Below are 20314 nucleotides of genomic sequence, written 5' to 3' on the forward strand. Positions count from 1 at the left end.
TACCCACTGCAAAGAACACAGCAACTCACACAGAGCAACTGAGGTTTTCCTTCAGTTCTGAACAACAGTGAACATGGGGAGTTTAGGATACATTCTTCAAACACATCAGAGATTCATGCATTGGCATGAAACTACAGGCATAGGTGTTACTTCATTTCCTCGTAGAAATATCTTAACAATGCCTTTCCGGTAAAAGAATGAATGTATTCAAAATGTATGCATCATGTACATAGGAGATATTAGCTGATTTTTATAATTTCTATTAAACATAGTTTCTGTAAGAAGTCTTTTTAAGCTATATTTTTTTAAAGAATCTTACATAAACTATTTTTTCAGCTTTTCAGAACAGTGTACTTATTATGGGACTGTATATTTTTAAAATTACCAAAGGAATTTGACATTTTGTTGTCCCTCAAAATCACGAAAGGATAGCATGCTTTGGAAATATACATGTGTATATGTGACCCAAGTTCAGGACCTGGCTTTTGGCCTTGTTGAACCTCATACAGTTGGCCTCGGCCCATCGATCCAACTGATATCAGTTTAAGTACTCATGCATATAAAAGAAGACTGCAAGAAGACGATGTACAGCTTTGAATTCATATATAATTACAAAGACCTGTAATACTTGATGTGAATGAGGATAAAGAATTGTATTTCAAACACCACTTTGCAAACTTGATCTCCATTTTCTCTGTTTTTGTTCTGTTTGCTGTTTGTCCCAAAATCAAATCTTTTTGAGCCCTGTGAGCACAGCAGTGGCATGCATGCTGGTATCAGTGAGTGAGTCACTGAAAACATCTGCTCACACTTTTTAAATCCAGATTACACAGATGAGAAGACAAGTTGGTTAAATCATTAGTCTAGGAATTAAGAAACTCATTTCAGATTTCAGTTCTGCCTCTAAGATACCGGCAAATTAGTTAGCTTCTTCCTTCCTCAGTTTTCCTGTCTGTAAGACAGTGACTGGCCTGCTTCCTTCTTTCGCTCGAATACCATCATCTGTTCACATCTTTAATGTTCAAGGATATTACAGTATTAGAAAATACATAAAATACTTTGACTAATGAACTTGTGAAAATCCAAGATACTTGAGAAAATGAATACTGACCATTGAGGAAAACTGGTGATTCCTTAATCCCAACTATGGTATGCAGGAGAAGATAAACACCATTTTAAGATTTAAGCTGAGGTTTCTTTAGCATGCACAAAATCTGGGCCTAGAGTTAGAGAACTTGGGAAGGTGGTTTGGACAGGAAGGATTACGGTTACTTTATATTTATTTTCAACCTTAACTAGCGTTTTGAGGGTAGGAAAGCAAAATTAAGATCTTATGCATCTTATCATAGAATCATAGAATGGTTTGGGTCGGGAAGGACCTTAAAGATCACCTAGTTCCAACCCCCCTTGCCATGGGCAGGAACACCTTCCACTAGACTAGGCTGCTCAAAGCTGCATCCAACCTGGCTTTGAACACTTCCAGGAAGGGGGCATCCACGGCTTCTCTGAGAAACCTGCTCCAGTGCCTCGCTACCCTTGTGCAAAAGAATTTCTTTCTTATATCTAATATAAATCTACCCTCTTTCAGTTTAAAGCCATTAACCCTTGTCCTATCACTACATGCCCTTGTAAAATGTTTCCTGTTTCCTCTTTTGTAAGATGCAAAACCCATGTCCATACTAGGTAATCAAGAAGCACACTGGGGAATGTTTTGAGCATTGGACTCTGATTTTTTTAAACCATTATGTTCTTACAGCAGCCCTTGGCACAGTTTTGGCCTGGGGCAACTTGTGGTCTTGCAGAAAATTCACATGCATGTGCTGAGAGTTAGTATGGGCGAGGGACCGCTCTCAAAGAATCAATTTACATGTGGGCATGCTGTTTGGAAGGTAAGAGTGTTTAATGGCACAGAAATAGGCTACTTGGTGCCAGCTGGCCTTTGTGCTTGAAATGAATGCAAGTCGTGTTTAATTTATTAGTATAGACAGAGTTTATGGGATCAAAAATGTTCAGACGCAGCAATCATGAAGGTTACTAGGGTGTTGATTTATTCTAAGAAAAAAACTACAGTGAAATATAGTCAGAAGTCCAGAGAAATTTGGAAATGAAATTGGGGAGAAAGTGAGTCTGTATCATCCCCTCGCTGTTTGTGCATTTTTCTCTATATAAAGGCTAATTTTTTATTTCTGCAGCTGGGTAGGGGAGCTTCTGCATTCAGCTGCCTTCAGGTCTGTGCCTGTTTGTTTCAAAAAAAACTCTACTTTGGGACAGGCTTCTTTAACAAGGGTGAGAATAAAGTTATGGTGTCTTGTTCTACACATGACCGGAGGCTATCCATCATGCCACACTGGGTACACCTCTGAGATGTTCTCAAGAGTCAGCTGCCATTTGGAGACAGATTCCCAGACAATGTTTAGATCAGATGTTTGGAATTGTTTCCAGGCTTAGAAATCAAGAACACAGTATAACGATACATGGTCAGAACTAGTTATTGCATAACTTGGGTAAAATATCTTCCCTTATCCCAGATCCCTATGTGGAACTATAAGCCACTGTCCATATGCAAGATATGCTATGTTACTGCTGGGTAACCAGGACTTCCCTGTCTGTGAGTGTACATGTTGCCACAAGCATGCCTAGGACAAGCAAATTTCATAATTAACTGTTTGCTAAGGGTCCAAGTTCTACCAATAAATCTAAATATTTAAACTTCACTGAAACACAGACCATTATGAGACCTTCCCTCTGCATCTACCTGCCTTCTGGTTTCTCTGGAAACAAATTACAGTTCTTCTGGACTTTCTGTCAATATATGCATGCCCATGTATCTCCATATACTCAATCACTCATGATAGATTATTTTCCTCTGTTAGTGTATTCCTTTTCCAAGCTATCGATAAAATTCAAGTTTTCATTTCACATGTGTCCTCATTATGTTTTCAGGCTCCAGGGAGCAAGCCTATGATTCTTTTTGACATAACTACAATGGAGACTTTATTTTTCTCTATTTTAAATAATGTATATCTTCTCTGCTTCCAAAATCTCACTTTTCCTGTTAGTAGCATGTATTATTTTTTTAAGACTCAGTGTCAAACAATACATTGAGGAAAACATGTTCTTTGCTTTACAAACTTGTATTTCTGGACATACAAACAACACAGAATGCATAGGAAGTACAGCAGGGGTCCTCGTCTACAGCATATTGATGTCAACAGAAAGACTTCTGTGGCCTTCACACAGCAGTTAAGTGATCAAAAGACTTGTATTCAAAGGGTGGGTCATGCCTGTGAAAGTCAGTTTGACAGGATCATGAAGGAGGAATGCTACACAGAAGGATGGCAGTGAAGAAAGCTGCAGGTACATAATACAGTGGAAGAAGGGAGCTCTTATTAAAAAAAAACAGAACACTATGTAGGAGAAGACACGAAGACAAGAAATGCAACCCCCCCCCACACACAAATCATAGGAAAAGAAAACAAGTGGTTAGAAATAAAGTCTTGGGCAGAGAGAAAACACGGGGAGAGATGCAGCACACAGAATGATTCATTTAGAGCTTTAAATCTTGACTCAATTTTATCATACTTTTCATCTGAGAATCAAATGAGTCTTTAAATTTTTCTACCTTCATAAAGCAGATTGACAGACCTGTTATTTGACTAACCTAATTTCATATGGAGTGAATTACAAAATCAGAAATAAGAACTGGAAATCTCCATAAAGCTCCTCACACTCCTCGTGCTGACAAAATATTTTTCTGCTTCTGAGGGAACTGTGCCTACATGAAGGCTACTAGAAAAACCTTACTATACAGGGCTGTTTGAACACTACACTTAGCCTCACAGTGAGTCTGGCAAAATTATATTTGTTGGGCGTTCTGAAACAATCTCTTGGCAATACATGCACTCTTCACAGTGTATTTATGTCTGAGCACTACATTCTGAAAAAAATACCACATTAGCATATTAATTTAGTTTATGTCATACTTACTAACTTTACTTGCAATTATAGAGAAATTGTACTGTGCTGTGCTTTCTCTGTCCAGTAATCCATTAGTAGCAATGGTTCCTTCAGTAGCATCTATTGTAAAGTAGCTGTCCACATCATTCTTCCAATCGATGAAATATCTGTATGTGAAAAATATTAAACAAAGTAGATGCAAATGTGCAAAGATTAGTCATTTATCATAACAGCAGTCTAGCTAGCTCAAGTTTCGTTATTTTTCTCTTCCCACATATTACCATCCTTGCAGGAAGAAGACAATAAAACATGATTTATTTATTTATTTTTTGCAGAGTTGCAACGCTCAAAGGAAAATGGGATATAATAAAAGATTTAATACTTCTGGTGTTCAGATTATTTGAAATCTTTGAGCTCCCAAGAAGTTGGTGCACAGCTTCTGTGACCCTGATCACTTATACCAGTCATTTTGGAAAGCACTAGATAGGCTTAGAGGTAAAAAGAAAAAAGATGTGAAATAGTGCTTAAAGTATGAACAGTGATGAAGAGTAGATCAGATCTGGTCTCTTTACATCTATTTGTAGCTGCAATAGCCTGGAAGTAGCCTCATTGGGCTTGCAAAGAGGTGTCCTAGTGAACAGATACAAGTTGTGGGCACAGTTTTCTCAAAGATCCCTCACCTAAGGGATGTTGGATGGGTGACAGCATGGGAGATGGAACAGAGTGTGCTTATTCCTCCACATGTGTAAAACCAATAATAGGCTCTTTACCTTTGGGAAGAATAGGCAACTTTTACTTTCATTGGAGCTGTGAGGAACAGGGCAATACCACTGCTTTTCTATTCTCCTGAGCCTTTATTTGTAAAAAAGTATGAACATAGAACAGATTCAAAACTGCAAATGTGTGCTTATTTGTTATTTTTCCCTAACAAGGACTTAATAGAAAACAGAGATGCATTTGTAAACATAGCTGTTTAAAAGCAACCTGATAATTATTCCAAACTCCTTTTCCCTTAAATGCTAATTAATTTGAAAGTCTATTTTCATATTTGATACTACAGTTTTCAGTCATAACAGAATAATATTTCTGATGCAGTGCCAGCTACTAATTTCCTTTTTCGTTGTTAGTCTTTTCATACCTTGATGGTGTTTCTCAAAAACTAGGCAGGATCAAATTGAGAAAGCCATTTGCAAGCAGTAGGGAATAAGAACAAAATGGCACTCAACCACAAGTACTTTTAGAAGATCATAAAGGCCAGAGAACCATGCCTATGACACCTCATTGCATGTAAACCAGTGAAAATAAGAATAAAATCTAATATTTCCTTCTCTGATTAGTGTGATTTATGGCAACAGTATATAGGGAATATAATGATAAACTCTATGTTTATCACTGTAGAAGGAAGCAATGGTACAAAGGGGTACATGGCATATTCCTGAAGAACATATCTTGGACTGGGACTCAAGAATGACAATAGCTCAGGAAGACTTGAATAGTAAAAACCACACAAATAAAGTACCATGTTGTTCTGGAGATGTTTCATTTAATTAAAATCACAAGAAAATCTTATCTGTAGATAAAATAGCTTATTTCATCAACTGACAGGTATCATCACCTGTTCACCACTTTATTTGAAAAACATCAGAAATGATTTGCTAAAGGCATCATGTATCCTTTTACACAGCTGAGCAGGCACATTTTCTTCTATATGATAATATTGTTTACTCACATTCGTAATTTCAATCTCATTGTTCAAAATTTGGTGGACATAAAAACTATGAAAAATATATAAGCCATGTATTAGAAATATCATCACACTGAGACTCTTTCAGGAACAGTGCAATTACTCTTTCAGGCCTTACATGTTTAATGGTTTGTAATTTCTTCCAAAATTAATATGCAGCCACACACAAATATTGTGTGTGGGATTGAAGTATGAGAAAGTAACTTTGCTTATCTCTCCCCTTAGGAAGATGAGCTTTGTCTAAGTACCCTACACACCACAGTACAAGCCAGTGAATAAAATACAGCACCTAATTCCAAGCACAACGTAGGTGACAGCCTACTGAAGAAGGACATCAGGAGGCTTTGAAACTACAGAAAACATATTCGGTTTGAACACTGTTGTGTTTGGAGTTGAGCTCAAACATGAATATTTGTAGGATCAGAATCTGATAGTGTATCTGCAAGCATTCAAGCAGATGATTAACTTCATACACAAGCCCAGTACGCCAATTCCTAAACATAAGCATCAGCATGATCAAAGTCCACGATAAGCACTGCAAGATTAGCACTTCTCCTGCTGCAACTAATGGCAGAATTCCTCTTGGCTTCAGTGGAAGTGGTATCTGTGTGAACTGAACAGTTTGATAAAAACAGAACTATAACAGTTCTTCCAAATTCCTTGTCTTCACCTGTGTTAACATAGTGGAAGCTATTATGCCAGCATAGTTAGCATTGCTATTTTTTTTTTTTTTCAGTTTGGCATTATCTTTTTTTGGCATGGTGGTGTTGGGTGGATGGTAAGACTCAATGATCTCAGAGGTCTTTTCCAGCTCATGATTCTATTCTATTCTATTCTATTCTATTCTATTCTATTCTATTCTATTCTATTCTATTCTATTCTATTCTATTCTATTCTATTCTATTCTACTCTACTTTTAAAGACATCTATTCCTTTTCATGTCTGCTGCACATATGATAAAATCAGGGGTGGAACAGCCAGTCATTTCAGCTCTTCTCATACTAAGAAGTTATATTCAATTAGACTACAGAGGAAAGAGGAGTAGGAGGAAGTATTGGAGATATATTGCCTAAAATATATATATTTACAGGAAGAACTGCAAACAAGCAGCCAATCTTCCTCCTTTCATTGGCTGTCCATGTTCACCCCCCATGGAAACATACCTGTCAGAAGATCCTTTTACAGACAGCTCTTCTGGATGTATGTGGCAGGTGGACCTGCCCCAGTAAGGACCAGGGCTTTTCAACTTGGCTGCCACCAGCTCTGGCACACTCTTATTTTCACGCCTCTGCAGCCCTGCAGTGACAGTGGTCATGTGCAGACCCCTGGTCTGGCACTGACCACTGCACCCCCACTAGGACACCATGACTCTGCTCATGTGCTCTCACCTTGTGGAGACAAAGAGCAAGGCGGGACCCCGCGGTCAGCAGCAAGGTCCCAGCCAACGACATACCTCGGCTGAGGGAAACTTCTGGACCACTGACCAGAAATGACCACGGTTCTGATCTGATCAGGCTAGAAAAGGGGCCCCACCAGACACCCCCTGAGAGAGAGCTGGTTCTCCATAGAGCAGTGGGCCTGTAATCAGAGACTTTCCCTGTGGGTTGAGACAACTCCCATGGAAGGAAGCTTCCCGGGAATAAGGGCCCTCACCCTCTTTCAGTGAGCAATTATTTCTTCCGGGCATTTTTGAGTGAGACCTTGCCCCCATTGTGAGTGAATGTGTGCACACCTTGGACCATAATTCTTGAATGCTGTTCTGTGGTGATAGCATCCAGATGCTATCACCACAAGGATGGGATGCCATCCTTGTGGTGACCTGGATAAGCTCAAGAAATGGACCTGTGTGAATCTCATGAGGTTCAACAAGACCAAGGGCAAGGTCTTGCATCTGGGTCAGGGCAACCCCTGCTATCAATAAAGGCTGGGGGATGAAGGCATTGAGAGCAGTCCTGCCGAGAAGGAGTTGGGAGTACTGGTGGAGGAAAAGCTGGACATGAGCCAGCAATATGCGCTCGCAGCCCAGAAGGCCAACCATATGCAGGCTGCATCAAAAAAAGCATGGCCAACAGGTCAATGGAAGTGATTCTGCCCCTCTACTGCTGCTCTGGTGAGCCCTCACCTGGAGTCCTGCATCCAGCTCTGGAGCACTCAGCACAAGAAGGACATGAAGCTATTGGAGCGGGTCCAGAGGAGGGCCACAAAGATGATCCAAGGGCTGGAACACCTCTCCTATGAGGAAAGGGTGAGAGAGTTGCAGCTGTTCAGCCGGAAGAAGAGAAGGCTGCAGGGAAACCTTATTGCAGCCTTTCAGTACTTAAAGGAAGCCTAAGGAAATGTTATTTGTGTGTGTGTGTATATATATACATATAAAACTAGAAGAAGTAGTAATAAAGTGCAGACCTGGGACATGACATCAATGGTATAGAGTAAGGGGTGGATAATGCCCTGAGTTCAGCTGGGATAGAGTTAATTTTCACAACAAGCTGGCTGGGCTGACCCAAACAGCCAATCAAATTGGCTTTTCTATACCATGTGATGCCATGCTCAGTATTTAAGTGGGGAGCTGGCTGAAGGAGAGGCTTTTGCTACTCAGGAGCAAGCTGAGCATTGGGAGGTGAGAACACTGCATGTTGTGTATGCTTGTTATCGGTGTTATTAATTGTTGTTTTCTTCTCCCTTTGCCATTCTGTTCAACTGGTCTCATCCCAACCCATGAGTTTTGCCTTTTTCCTTCTGATTCTCCTCCTAGTCTCACCAGGGAGGAGGAAGGAGTGAGAGAGTGACTGCATAGCTCTTTGTTGCAAATTGAGGCAAAACCTCAACAAGTTGATGCTTAAACACAATACAGACTATGCTTCTGTGTATTGGCTTCTGTGAATTGCCCCTTAGTGGGGATTTCACCAGCTGTTCCAAAATTTGTAAGAGGAAATCATATTGTGTCTCAGACTAAGATAAAAAAGGGCAGCATAGGAGGAAGTTACAAGGTCTTTTACAAGCTACTAGCCATTTTTTCTGTTTTATAAAATTCGGCTTAGTATTTAGTCTTGCTAATATAACCTTGATAATGAATAACCCATACTGTTATGGTTTCATTCTCAAATTTCCCTTTCATTCTATATACACTCATACATATTAAATTTTCTTTTGATATTTCCATCAACTAAAAAATATTACAGCCACCACCAGTGCTCAGTATAATATTATCTTCTCAGCTCTCTTCTAGCAGGGTTTTACTGCCTCCAAAGGAGGACAGTCACAGAGTACTGGCCTAAGTATTTTCTTCTGTGCTTTTGACAAACATAGGGACACCTTCTTATGAGATGGTTGTGGTTGCTGGGATTGTTGTAGTGACGGAAGTAGGCTCAGGTCCTCTTTTGAAGTGGATGTCATAAAAGTAGGGAAGCTAAAAGTAACAGAGAATCAAGAGGTACCAGTTTCCAGGTGCTCAATGTTGGCATGGTGAAAGCTGGGTCATATCAAGGTCTAAGTGGTCTCTCATGTATTCCTCGCCCATAGGCACCCTGATGCATTTATCTTTGCTTGTGCTTACATATAGTTGACAGCTACGTCCATCCATACTGAAAAGCAGCATCAAGGTCTCAGACAAGCTGCTTCGCCATTGGTTTAGACTGGAAGGTCTCAGAGACTAATTAAAACAGCAGAGCTGCAATACCTTGCCCATATACCCCTACACCTCCTAAAAAGTAAGAGCGCAAGCAGGAACAGTCCTGAGTAGCTCTGCCATATCACTGTTATGAGATGCATAAGGGGACTTAGGAATCTGGAGAAAAATAATATTTGTCTCTAGAAAGTTTCTGATACTGGACCTGAAAGATGAATAGATGGAGAACTTGGTAACACGGCTAAACTCTGACCATCTGAAATGGAATATGAAGTTCTTAAAACTTGTTCATGATATTTCAGATATCCATTTCAAGCCAGGAATTGGTAAGACCTACATAAGTGTGCGCATTTTAGATGAAGATTGCTTGAAAGCCGTATGGGCAGGATTAAGGCCAAATGCCGCAGAAGTAAAACTCTAAAGGAGTTTTAGTCAGAATGCTAAAACACAGAAGGCATGGTGCAGTGGTGGTGCACATAAGAGCTCTGACCTGCCCAAGATATTGAACAATGAAGAAAGGATGCTGTCTATACCCTTTTTCACTGTTTGTATAGAAAGCAGGAAAGGGAAGCATGGATCACACCCCTAGAGATGCTATTAAGGTGAAGCTACTCAGACCAAACTTACTGCTGCTGCAACAGCATGCATACAGAAAATCATCTAAAAGAGTAAAGTACATTATTCAATTGGAATTGGCATGAAAATGTAAAGGAGTCATCAAATTTAGTAAGCAGTAGCATATTTAACATTTAATTACTGGCTTTCTCTTTTATTTTACTGATCCATAAATAGAGTACAGTAATTGCAAGTAGCCTTCTAAAAGAAGAAAAGGGAAAAAAAAAAGGTGAAAAGGGGACATTCCTTTAATTTTTATATTTGATACAAGGTTGTCCATCTGTGCCACTCCTCAGCATAAATATTCTTGTCTGTATTTCAGTTTCTGTTATGGAATTGTACCTTCAGCAGACCCAGATGCTGAATCTAAGAGAACCCAAACCACAAATTTTCTGTGTACGCTCTGAATAATTTGGCTGCGAACCCCAGTTTAGAAAGCATCTTATTACTCCAACCACATCTTGTCAAACCCAAGCACTGGAATGAAGCATTTTAGATGTAAGAAAGTTCCTGACACGACAGGATAAAAAGAAGCATCATTTCTAAGAGACACTGTGCTTTCAGCTGTGCTTTTCTAACCCACAAGTTTTGCCAACTTTAAGCACGTGCTTAATGCCTTTTGCTGTAACAGAACCATATTGGAAAGATCTTTTCTTTCACTTTCTGTAGTTTCTTGCCTGCCTGGGCTCTTTTTATGTTTAATTTCACTGAAGGCGCTCTTCTGTTGGGTCACCAGACCCTTCTGATGTTCCCCAAGCACTGCATCCTTGCTCAGTCACTCTGGAAAGAACCTGTGGTGGATAAATGGTGGGAGGAGGAGGTGCCTGCAGGTCTCAGATGGGCTAAGGCAATTCTGAAAGTGCTTGTACCACCCCGCAGACACCTGAGGAGCTGACTGTGATACAGGTCTCAATTAGGCAGCTCAGTTAACTGAGGTAAAGGTGACTTTCTCAACCCAGGCTGAATTGTTGGTGTATTTCGGTGCTTGGAACTTGTTTGCTTAGTATTACCTTCTTGAGATGTTTCAGTCTGACTGCTTTGAGAGAATTGCTATTGAAGGTAGTCCTGTTGATAAGAAGCAAATGAGCAATATGTAGGAAATATTAACATACACAAGTTAGCTACTCTGGACTATGAATCTTAAATGATTAAGGGAATGAAATAATTTACGGAAACATAGAATTTCTGCTTTGATTGGGAAAAAATCATGGGACGAAATGGGAATAACAACAACAAGGCAAAGTTAACACTCATCTTCAAAGGGAGAAAGGATAACTGTGCTGGCAATTTCTTTCCTGTAACTGAAGGCTACATTTTGTATCATGTAAAATACCAGATCTGTAGGCTAAGATCCTCAGAAATAGCTAAGTGACTAACTTCAGAAGATATAGACCTGTTTCCTCCTTTTCTCATTAAATTACGTGATTACTCATTGCAAGGAGGATCCTTGGCTTAAAAAAAGGCAGTGGCAATATGAGCTCAGCACAATTGGAAATTAGGTATTTGAAGGTTAATGGCTTCTGATGATTGTGCCTTCATGCAGAGTAGACATTTCCTCATGAATTTCTGTTGATTTTTTTAGTTTGAGAGGTACGAATAACCTAGTTGATAGAAGTGCTTTGTAAAAGTATCTCAACTTGTCTCAACTCACATTTTGCTGATGTAAAGCATGTTTCTTAGTCTGGTACCTCTTGAGACAGAACACTGATTTTTGGAGAAAAATGCTGCGAAGAAATGTAAGAGATGAAGTAAAAATTTGCTGCAATGTGATAGATCACTCTTTGAGTATGTGACCTTAAATTATTTAAACTGCATTCACTGCAAGGTTTATTTAAATATTGCAGTGCAGGTAAAAGAAATTCAGAGTTTATGACAACTTGGGATAGTTAAATACCACCCATCATATCAGAAATAATAGGTGGGAACCTAAAAAAATTAGAAACATAAATAAAAGATAATAAGATTCATTTGGGAATTGTGATCATGTAGGATTTTTTGTAATTCAAATACATATGTAACTAAATACATGAAAGAAACATGTAAAGCAGGAGTGGCAAAAGGGGTGAGGGACTAGAGGAATACAGATGAGACTTTAGGTGTGATTTAACTACCTGAAAGTCCAAAGGAATTTTCGTGAGTAGAATTATCATGTGCTATGGCTGGAAATTAATAGATTACTGCATACAACAAGGTGTTGAGAAAATGACACCTCTACAACAGAATTTTGTCATAGGTATTGCATCACTAGATATATATCAACAAATTGGAGGGAGTTTACAGAAGAGCAAGGAAAATTGTCTTGGGTCTAGGTGTTGTGAGTTATAAGGAAAGATCAAAAGAACTAAAATATGCCTAGATTGGGTAAGAGATGACAAAAGGGAGACATGATAATGGTCTACAGATAGCTGAAGGGGCTTAAACACCGAGAAAGATATTTTGTTCAACACAGGGAAGTAGAGTGGCAAAATTAAGAAAGAGAAAACTTATGTTATACAACAAAATCTTTCAGGCAGTGAGGTATATGCTGCTGCACACAAGAGGAATGATATAAGTTTTCACTTGGTACCACAAAGCTAAGCTGGATAAAGTAATGGAGACTGTGCAGCAAGGGAGATTTCTAGGAAGATGGACAGAATAATCCTATTAGTCACTGTACTGCTAAACTCTGATACATAACTGGAAATATCTTCATACTCATCATACTCAGAAATCTACTCTATGGTGTAGTTCCAAATAGTTTAAAATATAACCATAACAGTTTTTTTAACATTGCAGTTATTTAAAAGTAGGGAAACGGAAAAATCATTACTACAATGAGAAACAGGAAATTCAGACTTGAAGTAAACTGGAGATTAGATGTTAGAGAATGTAATGTGTTGAAGCACGCAGACCACTTTGTGTTCTCCAAAACCCCACCCTGCCACTGAAATTTCCTTCCCGTAGTTCCTAAAATGATCCGTTCACTGAGTTATCGTTGTGTAAAACTCAAAAATATTGTATCATATGTACATATATACATATTTGAAAGACTAAGTAATTTCTTTATTGCTCTTCTCAAATGCAAGTGCTGAACTCCTCTGCTGATTACTGGAAGTATCTTCCAGTTAAGACTGAGTGATTGCCACGATTTTGCTAAAGGTGCAATCAAGAATTCTTAAGGCAAGTCCTCTGTAGACTATGTATGCTTAGAGAAGCCATGAAGTTCAAAAAAATATGATTAGAGATAACATAACATCTTATTTTCCTGTTTCCTCAATGATGGTCATCTGAGTTATCTGCTTTTAGGGCTAAATAGGATACTTAGATTTCCAAAGTCTTCCTCAAGGCTGAAGCACTTGAATCAGTATTGTTACTCTAGCTTCTTTTTAACACCTTCATCTGACTTAAAGCTTACTCTTGATTCTGAGTCATGTGGTTTTCTAACTTAAAAATGCGCTCTCATGAAGTTTTACAAGCACAGCAACAGTAATTATCCTTTTTTCTCTTCTGTGCAGCATGCTAATACAAAATAAGGTGTAATGCACTGCTTGCCTAACAGTAGCAGACAATAGTGTTTGCATACCATTCACATTGTCCTGTGGTAATACAACCCCAGGGTTTCTTCCCATATTTCTTTAAGTGCCCTTTACAGTGTACAACCCAGCCACTGTTGTGTTGTATGCATACAAAGTATTAGATATATAAAAGATTAGATATATGTGATATAGTAGAAATACTTTTCCTTGGACAAAAATATGTTAATAAAAAATAAATTTCTTCACATTATGAAAGAAATAGGACCGCTCTTGTGCAGAACTTAGTTTTAATACCCTGGTTTTAATACTATGATATTCTGCTTAGAGGAAATAAATCCAGTCAAATTTATCTATTGTCACATAAAAAAGTAATTTAATATATTCATATTAAGTGTTATTAGAAAAATCTAATGCTAATAAAAGCAAAATAACATTGGAACTTTTGCTGTAATATTTTCCTGTTATTAACCAAAAAATGTAAAGGACGCGGCAACGTTCCAAAGTGGCAGATGCTGTTCTGCTAGGTTGCCTTGTTCTGTTTATGTGTTTAAATAATTTATTAAGCCATCTCCCTTAATGGGAGTAGAAGCTTTCTGTACCTTTGCTGAATATCTTCAGAACACTGCTGAAGCATTAGAGGTCAAACCAAAGGAAACCTTGACTGGTTTGCTGTCAGATCTCATACTTTCTGTAATCCTGTGGATACCAGCTGGATCCCAGAAGAGCCCTATTCATGCAGCTACATAATCATCTCAATGCTTAAATTTTTCGGTGTTTTTTTCACCCCCCCCCCCAGGTAATGTACTAGGCATGAAGAACTCCCCCAACAAACAAACAAATAAACAAAACCAACAAACTAAAAACAAACCCTAGCTGAAATGTGAAAAGGAACCATTGCCACCATTCAGTGCTATCTAACTACTGCCATTAAATGTTAACATACCATCTCTCATAACTGCCTGGTGAGATACCATCACAGAAGTGCTTCTGCTGCTGGTCCAGGTTAAGTGGTCATCTCCTACCCTACCACCTCCCTCCCTCCTTCCAATCACTATTAGTCCTACAGTTCTCTCAAATGTAATTTCCTTTTCAAGTGAAATGGGTCAGTTTGTAAAGTAGTTTGGTTTCAGCTAGTTTCTAACTTAATTTGTTTCACAAATTGGATTAATGGGCAGTTGCACTTGCAAAACTGATGCCAATAACCCTCTCATGGGTGATGCTTTGAAATGAGCATTTCAAGGTTGCATATTCAGATGCAGCCAGTGTAGTTACTCTAACTTGCTCCAAGTGCCTTTACTGCCATACAATAACACAAAACCAGCAAGATAAGCATAAGCAGAAAGATCTTAGTGGCATTGCTTTCTTCACAGGTAGCAAAAACTAGAGGTGCACGTGTGGGTGATGCTACATAAGTGGCAGAATTGTCTTCCATATTATACCATGTCACACTCACCATACCAAAAAATAAATATAGTCCTCATTTTACTGATATTTAGAAATATTTCTGACAGTTTTACCATGACTTTTCTTTTCTCATTCCACTCAAAATGAGATATTTCTTTATGATTTTGTAGAGATTTTCAAAAGTACTTAGCACTGATGTGAAGTTATTGTAATAGTCCAAGCTGAGTGTTTCTGAACATCCCACTGAAGTAGTGTATCTAGTCTTTTAGTAGAAGGATAGCTTCTTATTTCTTAAAATATTTTGGCTTAAAAACCTAAGAATTTTTGAATTATTTTGATAGAAGCCCAAATAAGTTGTACTTCTCTGTCCCCCTTTCCAAAGGAGTTCAGCAGTATACTTTCTCAGACTGATACACTGTGAGCTTTAATCCAGCCTTCCCAGAATGAATCTTGTCTATATTGCACATCAGGTAGTGATGCTTTAGAGAAGGACAGGTGGACTTGCTACACTTTGGGAAAAGGAGCAAACAATTCTTGTCAGAATGTCCCATGCCTATCATTTTCATGTCTTTCATATAATGCGCAGTCTTCCACAGGAAAAAATAATACAGTTTGAGTCTTTTGCATACTGGGTTCACAGTCCTTCATACAAGGCTGCATAATTCTGCGTTTTTTAATTAGGAGGGTGAATGATTAGTGATTTTAGCAGTCAGGAGCTTACCTGATCTGGAATGACTAATATCAGTGCAAACAAACTATACTTTGCTCCTTTGGAGAAAATCGACCCTTATGCAGAATTAATTGATAGGGAAGCAGTGGCTGCAGACAGCCAGACTCTTAACAATGGGTCAGAGTCAAGCAAGGGAAGCTGTTAAACTTTTCATTAGTCTCATAAATATTACATTAAAATTTTAGTAAAACATGCTAGGCAATATAGGAAATAAAATGTGCTGCAGTTCAGTTATCAGCCCTTCCAAACTTCCAGTTCTGCCTGTCTACAAGTTGCTGTGCTTCCTTTCCTCTTTCCCTTTAAAGGTTTTGTTCATTTGCTTATCAGACCCTGCAGTCAGCTCCTTTGTCTGTTCTGCATTGCTCATTACCAGCTGAGTGTCTTATCAAAAGCCATTGTCATTTGGAAAATGCATTGTTTTTATTCAGTTTTAGCATCACTTTTCCTGCCTCATTGAGCATGTAAAACTGCAAGACAGCCAGGCAGAGGGAAAGCTTTGTCCTGTAGTTTAATTAAGTCTCTGTTTGTACTGTGAGCAGCAGTAGAAGTCACGCTGGACTTCACCCCCTCAGTCTAGGCTTAGCGGTCAGTATTGCTGTGGTGGAAAACCAGTAGAGCACTTTTTCTACCAGCATCACAAATTACAGGCCCCGAACACCATTCCACCCTGATTTTGAAAGTTGTGTACATATGCCTGCTGCACTGCTGCTTGTGGTCTGTTCTTTCCACCTTCATTCTGTCTATAGCACCCACCACCCACCGTCACCAAGGCACCCAGGCACTAGAGGGTGCATCCCACATTTGGTGAAGAGGAGAGAGGAGCTCTCCTGCTTTGCTGGTTTTAAGTGAGGAAAGGGCATGCTGGGATGGGTGTCTGGATGTAGATCAGTATCTCTAAAAATGGGCAGAGTGAGTATAGAAAAACAGGGGGAAAATGAGTCTGAGTGCACACACCAGGCCCCCCCCCCCGCCCAAACCTTAAGAAAGCTGAGGGTGAAAACAGATGCAATGACTCCTTCAGATATTCAGCCTCATTTGGACTTTAAACTTTATTTTGTACTTGGGTGCATGTGACCTAAACATTGTGGGACAAAACAGCGATGCTTCCTGGGCCTCTGTAGCCATGCCTGGCCTGAAATGCTTTGTCCTCTGATAAAGTGCCAAGGCAAGAAGCAGCATAGCTGCTAGGCAGGAGAGCAGGCATAGTGGCATAAATTCAACAGGAATAGTCTTTGATTGCTATTGCATCATGTAAACATTAGCTCTGTTCTGTATCTTTTGGATACTAAAATCTGAACAAATCTTTCATATTTTTTTCCCCAGAGAAAAAGCTGAAGTAAAATGCTGATGCTCAGACAAAGAAAAAGCAAATAAGAGCAATCATGCTGACCCTAGAGAAAACTGCAGCACACAGTAGAGGATTTATTACTTGCGTAGATCTTCAGCTGGGACTCATTTCACTTGTCAGCTGGATCTGCAAGAGCAAACACTCAGTGAAGTCAGGAATTGGAGGCTGCATTGTTGCTTTGAAGCTGGTTTGGTGAAGCTCTCATAGAGATTATTCAGGACAGCTCCAACACTGCAGGAGCTGCTGCAGTTTTCTTTTTTGTTTCTCCTCCCCAGTACTCTGCACGTATAAAGGAACTCGGAATCTGCAAATATCAATAGAAGTACAGAATCACCTTTTTAAAGGTTTTATGAGTTTCATGAGGGCCCCAGGCAAAAGCTGCTTGTCAAGCATGTCCTTGCTCTGCCTTGCATGCTGATGGTCTGATGTCAGCCAAGTAAGGTCCACTCATTTTCTTCTACAATCAGTTCTTCTCTCCTCTTACCTGAGCTAGATGTTCTGTGCTGTTTCATCCACACTATTTTCAGATTTACTGACTAAACTAATGTTACAATAAAATGAAGACAATTTATTTACACAAATGCTGACAGAAGTCTTTTTCTTTAGTGTTTGCACGTACTGAACCTCAGCATTGTAGTTAGATTATCTTTGATCTTTTTTCACATCTGGCCACCTTAGATGGTCCTGTGCCTGTGTCACAGAATCACAGAGTGGCTGAGGTTGGAAGGGACCTCTGGAGGTCATCTAGTCCAAATAACCCTGCTCAAACAGGGACACCTAGAGCCAGTTGCCCAGGACCATCTCTAGATGTTTTTTTAATACCTCCATGGAAGAACACTCCACCACCTCCCTGGGCAACCTGTTCCAGTGCTTGGTCATCCTCACAGTTAATAAAGTGTTACCTGATGTTCAGAGGGAACCTCCTGTGTTTGAGTTTGTGCCCATTGCCGCTGGTCTTGCCACTGGGCACCCCTGAAAAGAGCCTGGCTCTGTCCACTTTGCACCCGCCCTTCAGGTATTTATATGCATGTTAAAACCTCTTGAACTTTCTCTTCTCCAGGTTGAATGGTCCTAGCTCTCTGGGCCTTTCCTTATAGAAGAGACTCTCCAGTCATTTTATCTTTGTGACCCTTTGATAGACTCTCTCCAGTATGTCTCTCCATGTCTCTCTTCTACTGAGGACCCCGGAGTTAAGCACAGTAAAAGCAGTGGTATCTGAGATCTGTCTGCATCTTCAGGTAGGATATGACTGAAACATTCAAAAACATAGATGTCAAAAAGTGCGCAACTTTCAAAACTCCTGTTGCTTAAACTTCATTAACAAGCCTACAAGCAAAAAAAAAATTACCAAATATATAAGAAACTCTAAATGCAATAATTATTTAAACATAATAAACTTGAGCATTTTAGGACAGGAAACTGAAACCAATATTTACAAACACACATAAGGAGAAATTTGGTTTGAAAGGACTTGGAATCTGACGAGGTTACAATGGTTAAAATAATTATTCTTCTGGAAAGGGACATGCGAACTTTATAAGTGTTGTGAAGCTTAATTTTATACTAGGAAGGTAGTTTCAGGTTTGACTTTGTGTACCACTGTGCAGAATAACCAACTAATATACTTCCCTGTAGCACAAAATTTTTTCTTAGGCGTTGGTTTAAGTCCTGACCCTTTGTAATTCTCTTAGTATCAAGCCCTGAGAGGTACACAGCTTGAGGTGATATAGCTATGGCCATTAAACCTCTATCTCATAATTGCTTGCTAGAATGCTTGAGAAATCCATTGCTGGAGAAATTTGGAATAAGAGCCCTTGATCAAAAATCAGAAAGACTATTATTTGAGCTAAAGTAAAATTACAGCATATTTCTCTGGGATGCGAACTAGCTTTGTGAAATCACATCATCAGGTGGTACAAGTGCTGTGAAGTAAACTAGAACGATTATGGTCATATTGTTCCTTTCTCCTCACTCTGGCTTCTTTGCTACTCTCCATTAATTTAACAGCTTTCCCTGCCACATTGTTCTTTTCTGCCTCAGAGCTGAATGCACACTTCTTGATTTTCAGCATCCACTTCCCTCACAAACAGGTCAATCACTAAAAGCAGTAATCCATAAACTTCTTGGATCTACACATACTTCTAGTTCTAAACCCCTGACTGACATTTTATAACTTCATTTGATTGCATATGCCCACTGAAGATCACTTGCTGTTTTTCACATGCTTCAGTAAGTTGATGAATTACTGACTAAAGAAAGGTTACTGGCCTCTCTGTTTTAAATTTTGTTTTCAGTTGCTTGTGACTTGCTGGACTTAGGAAATAATATTTCATGCTGCAAGTGTTTTGAGGAGTTGATCTAGGAAAAATTATGTATGTCAAATGAATCCTAGCAATCTTTTATTCTGGAAGGTCTGATTTTCCACTGGCACGGGCTTTCTGACTTGTGCCAGAAAATACTCACCTTTGCTCCATGTTCCCGCTAGTCCTGTGAAAACCCACACAGATCAAAAAATTGGCCTGCATGTGCTCCAAAATGACAAAGAAGGGTTTTTCAGCTTGAGTCTCTGGCTCTTCCCGGTGAACATGCTGCAGCATCACAGATGGCTAATGAGTGTCAGTACATTTACCTTCACCATCAAGGAATGGTGTGTGGTCCCTTCAGCCTTAAATCTATAGATTTAATATTAAGGTGAAAATAAATTGCACTTTTTTTGTAGTGGCTACTTGTAGCATCTCCAAGCTGATCACTGGAACTGAGGTACCACAGTTCTTGAGTTACTACAACTGAGTCACTGCTCACCTGAGCTGCAGTAACTGTCTGTCTGTGTGCACCTAATGCATTGCAATTGTGAAATAAAACATACTAATCTAATCTACCATGAAGGGGTTTATCATGATAATTTGTTATGCACGTGTTGATTCATGGTAAAAGTAAAGCAGAGAGATAGTCAGTTGCTGTGGCTGAAGAACAGGAATTCAGTAAGCTGCAAGAAATAAGTTCATTTTGAAAGACAGTTTAGACACAGAAGAGGAAGTTTTTTCTGCCTTGTGTTTGAAGAGAAGTCACATTTCTATTCAATCCCTTAAAACCACCCGCTTGCTGAGGAGGAAGCCAGCTCATTCAAACCTAATCAACAGCAGAAGAGTACATGGTATGGTATGGGGAGGAACTTACAGGAAAAGTACAATGGAGTGGGGGATGTGATTGCCTGAGGTCATGAAGACAAACTCTAGGAGCCAGAGAAAAAATTAGAAGAAGAGTCAAAGTTGGGGAGAAATAGGAGAAAGTAGGAGTCGCCCTCTATTATTTCCAGCTTTGCTGAAATGTAGGCGGATGGGGATGTTGTTGTGTATATGGTAGCTGAATGCTCACT

At 39.3% G+C, this 20314-nt stretch overlaps 1 protein-coding gene across 1 annotated transcript in view; it reads right to left on the bottom strand.

Moving 5' to 3' along the window:
• The window catches only part of CDH12 (cadherin 12), a 390071-nt gene that overhangs the window by 14640 nt on the left and 355117 nt on the right, over nucleotides 1–20314 (bottom strand). Inside the window, exon 9 of the mRNA XM_009940762.2 lies at nucleotides 3988–4124. Coding sequence (XP_009939064.2) covers nucleotides 3988–4124 — 137 coding nt within the window. The remainder of the gene's footprint in view (nucleotides 1–3987; nucleotides 4125–20314) is intronic.

Source organism: Opisthocomus hoazin, chromosome 3 (assembly GCF_030867145.1).
Source record: "Opisthocomus hoazin isolate bOpiHoa1 chromosome 3, bOpiHoa1.hap1, whole genome shotgun sequence".
NCBI lineage: Eukaryota > Metazoa > Chordata > Aves > Opisthocomiformes > Opisthocomidae > Opisthocomus > Opisthocomus hoazin.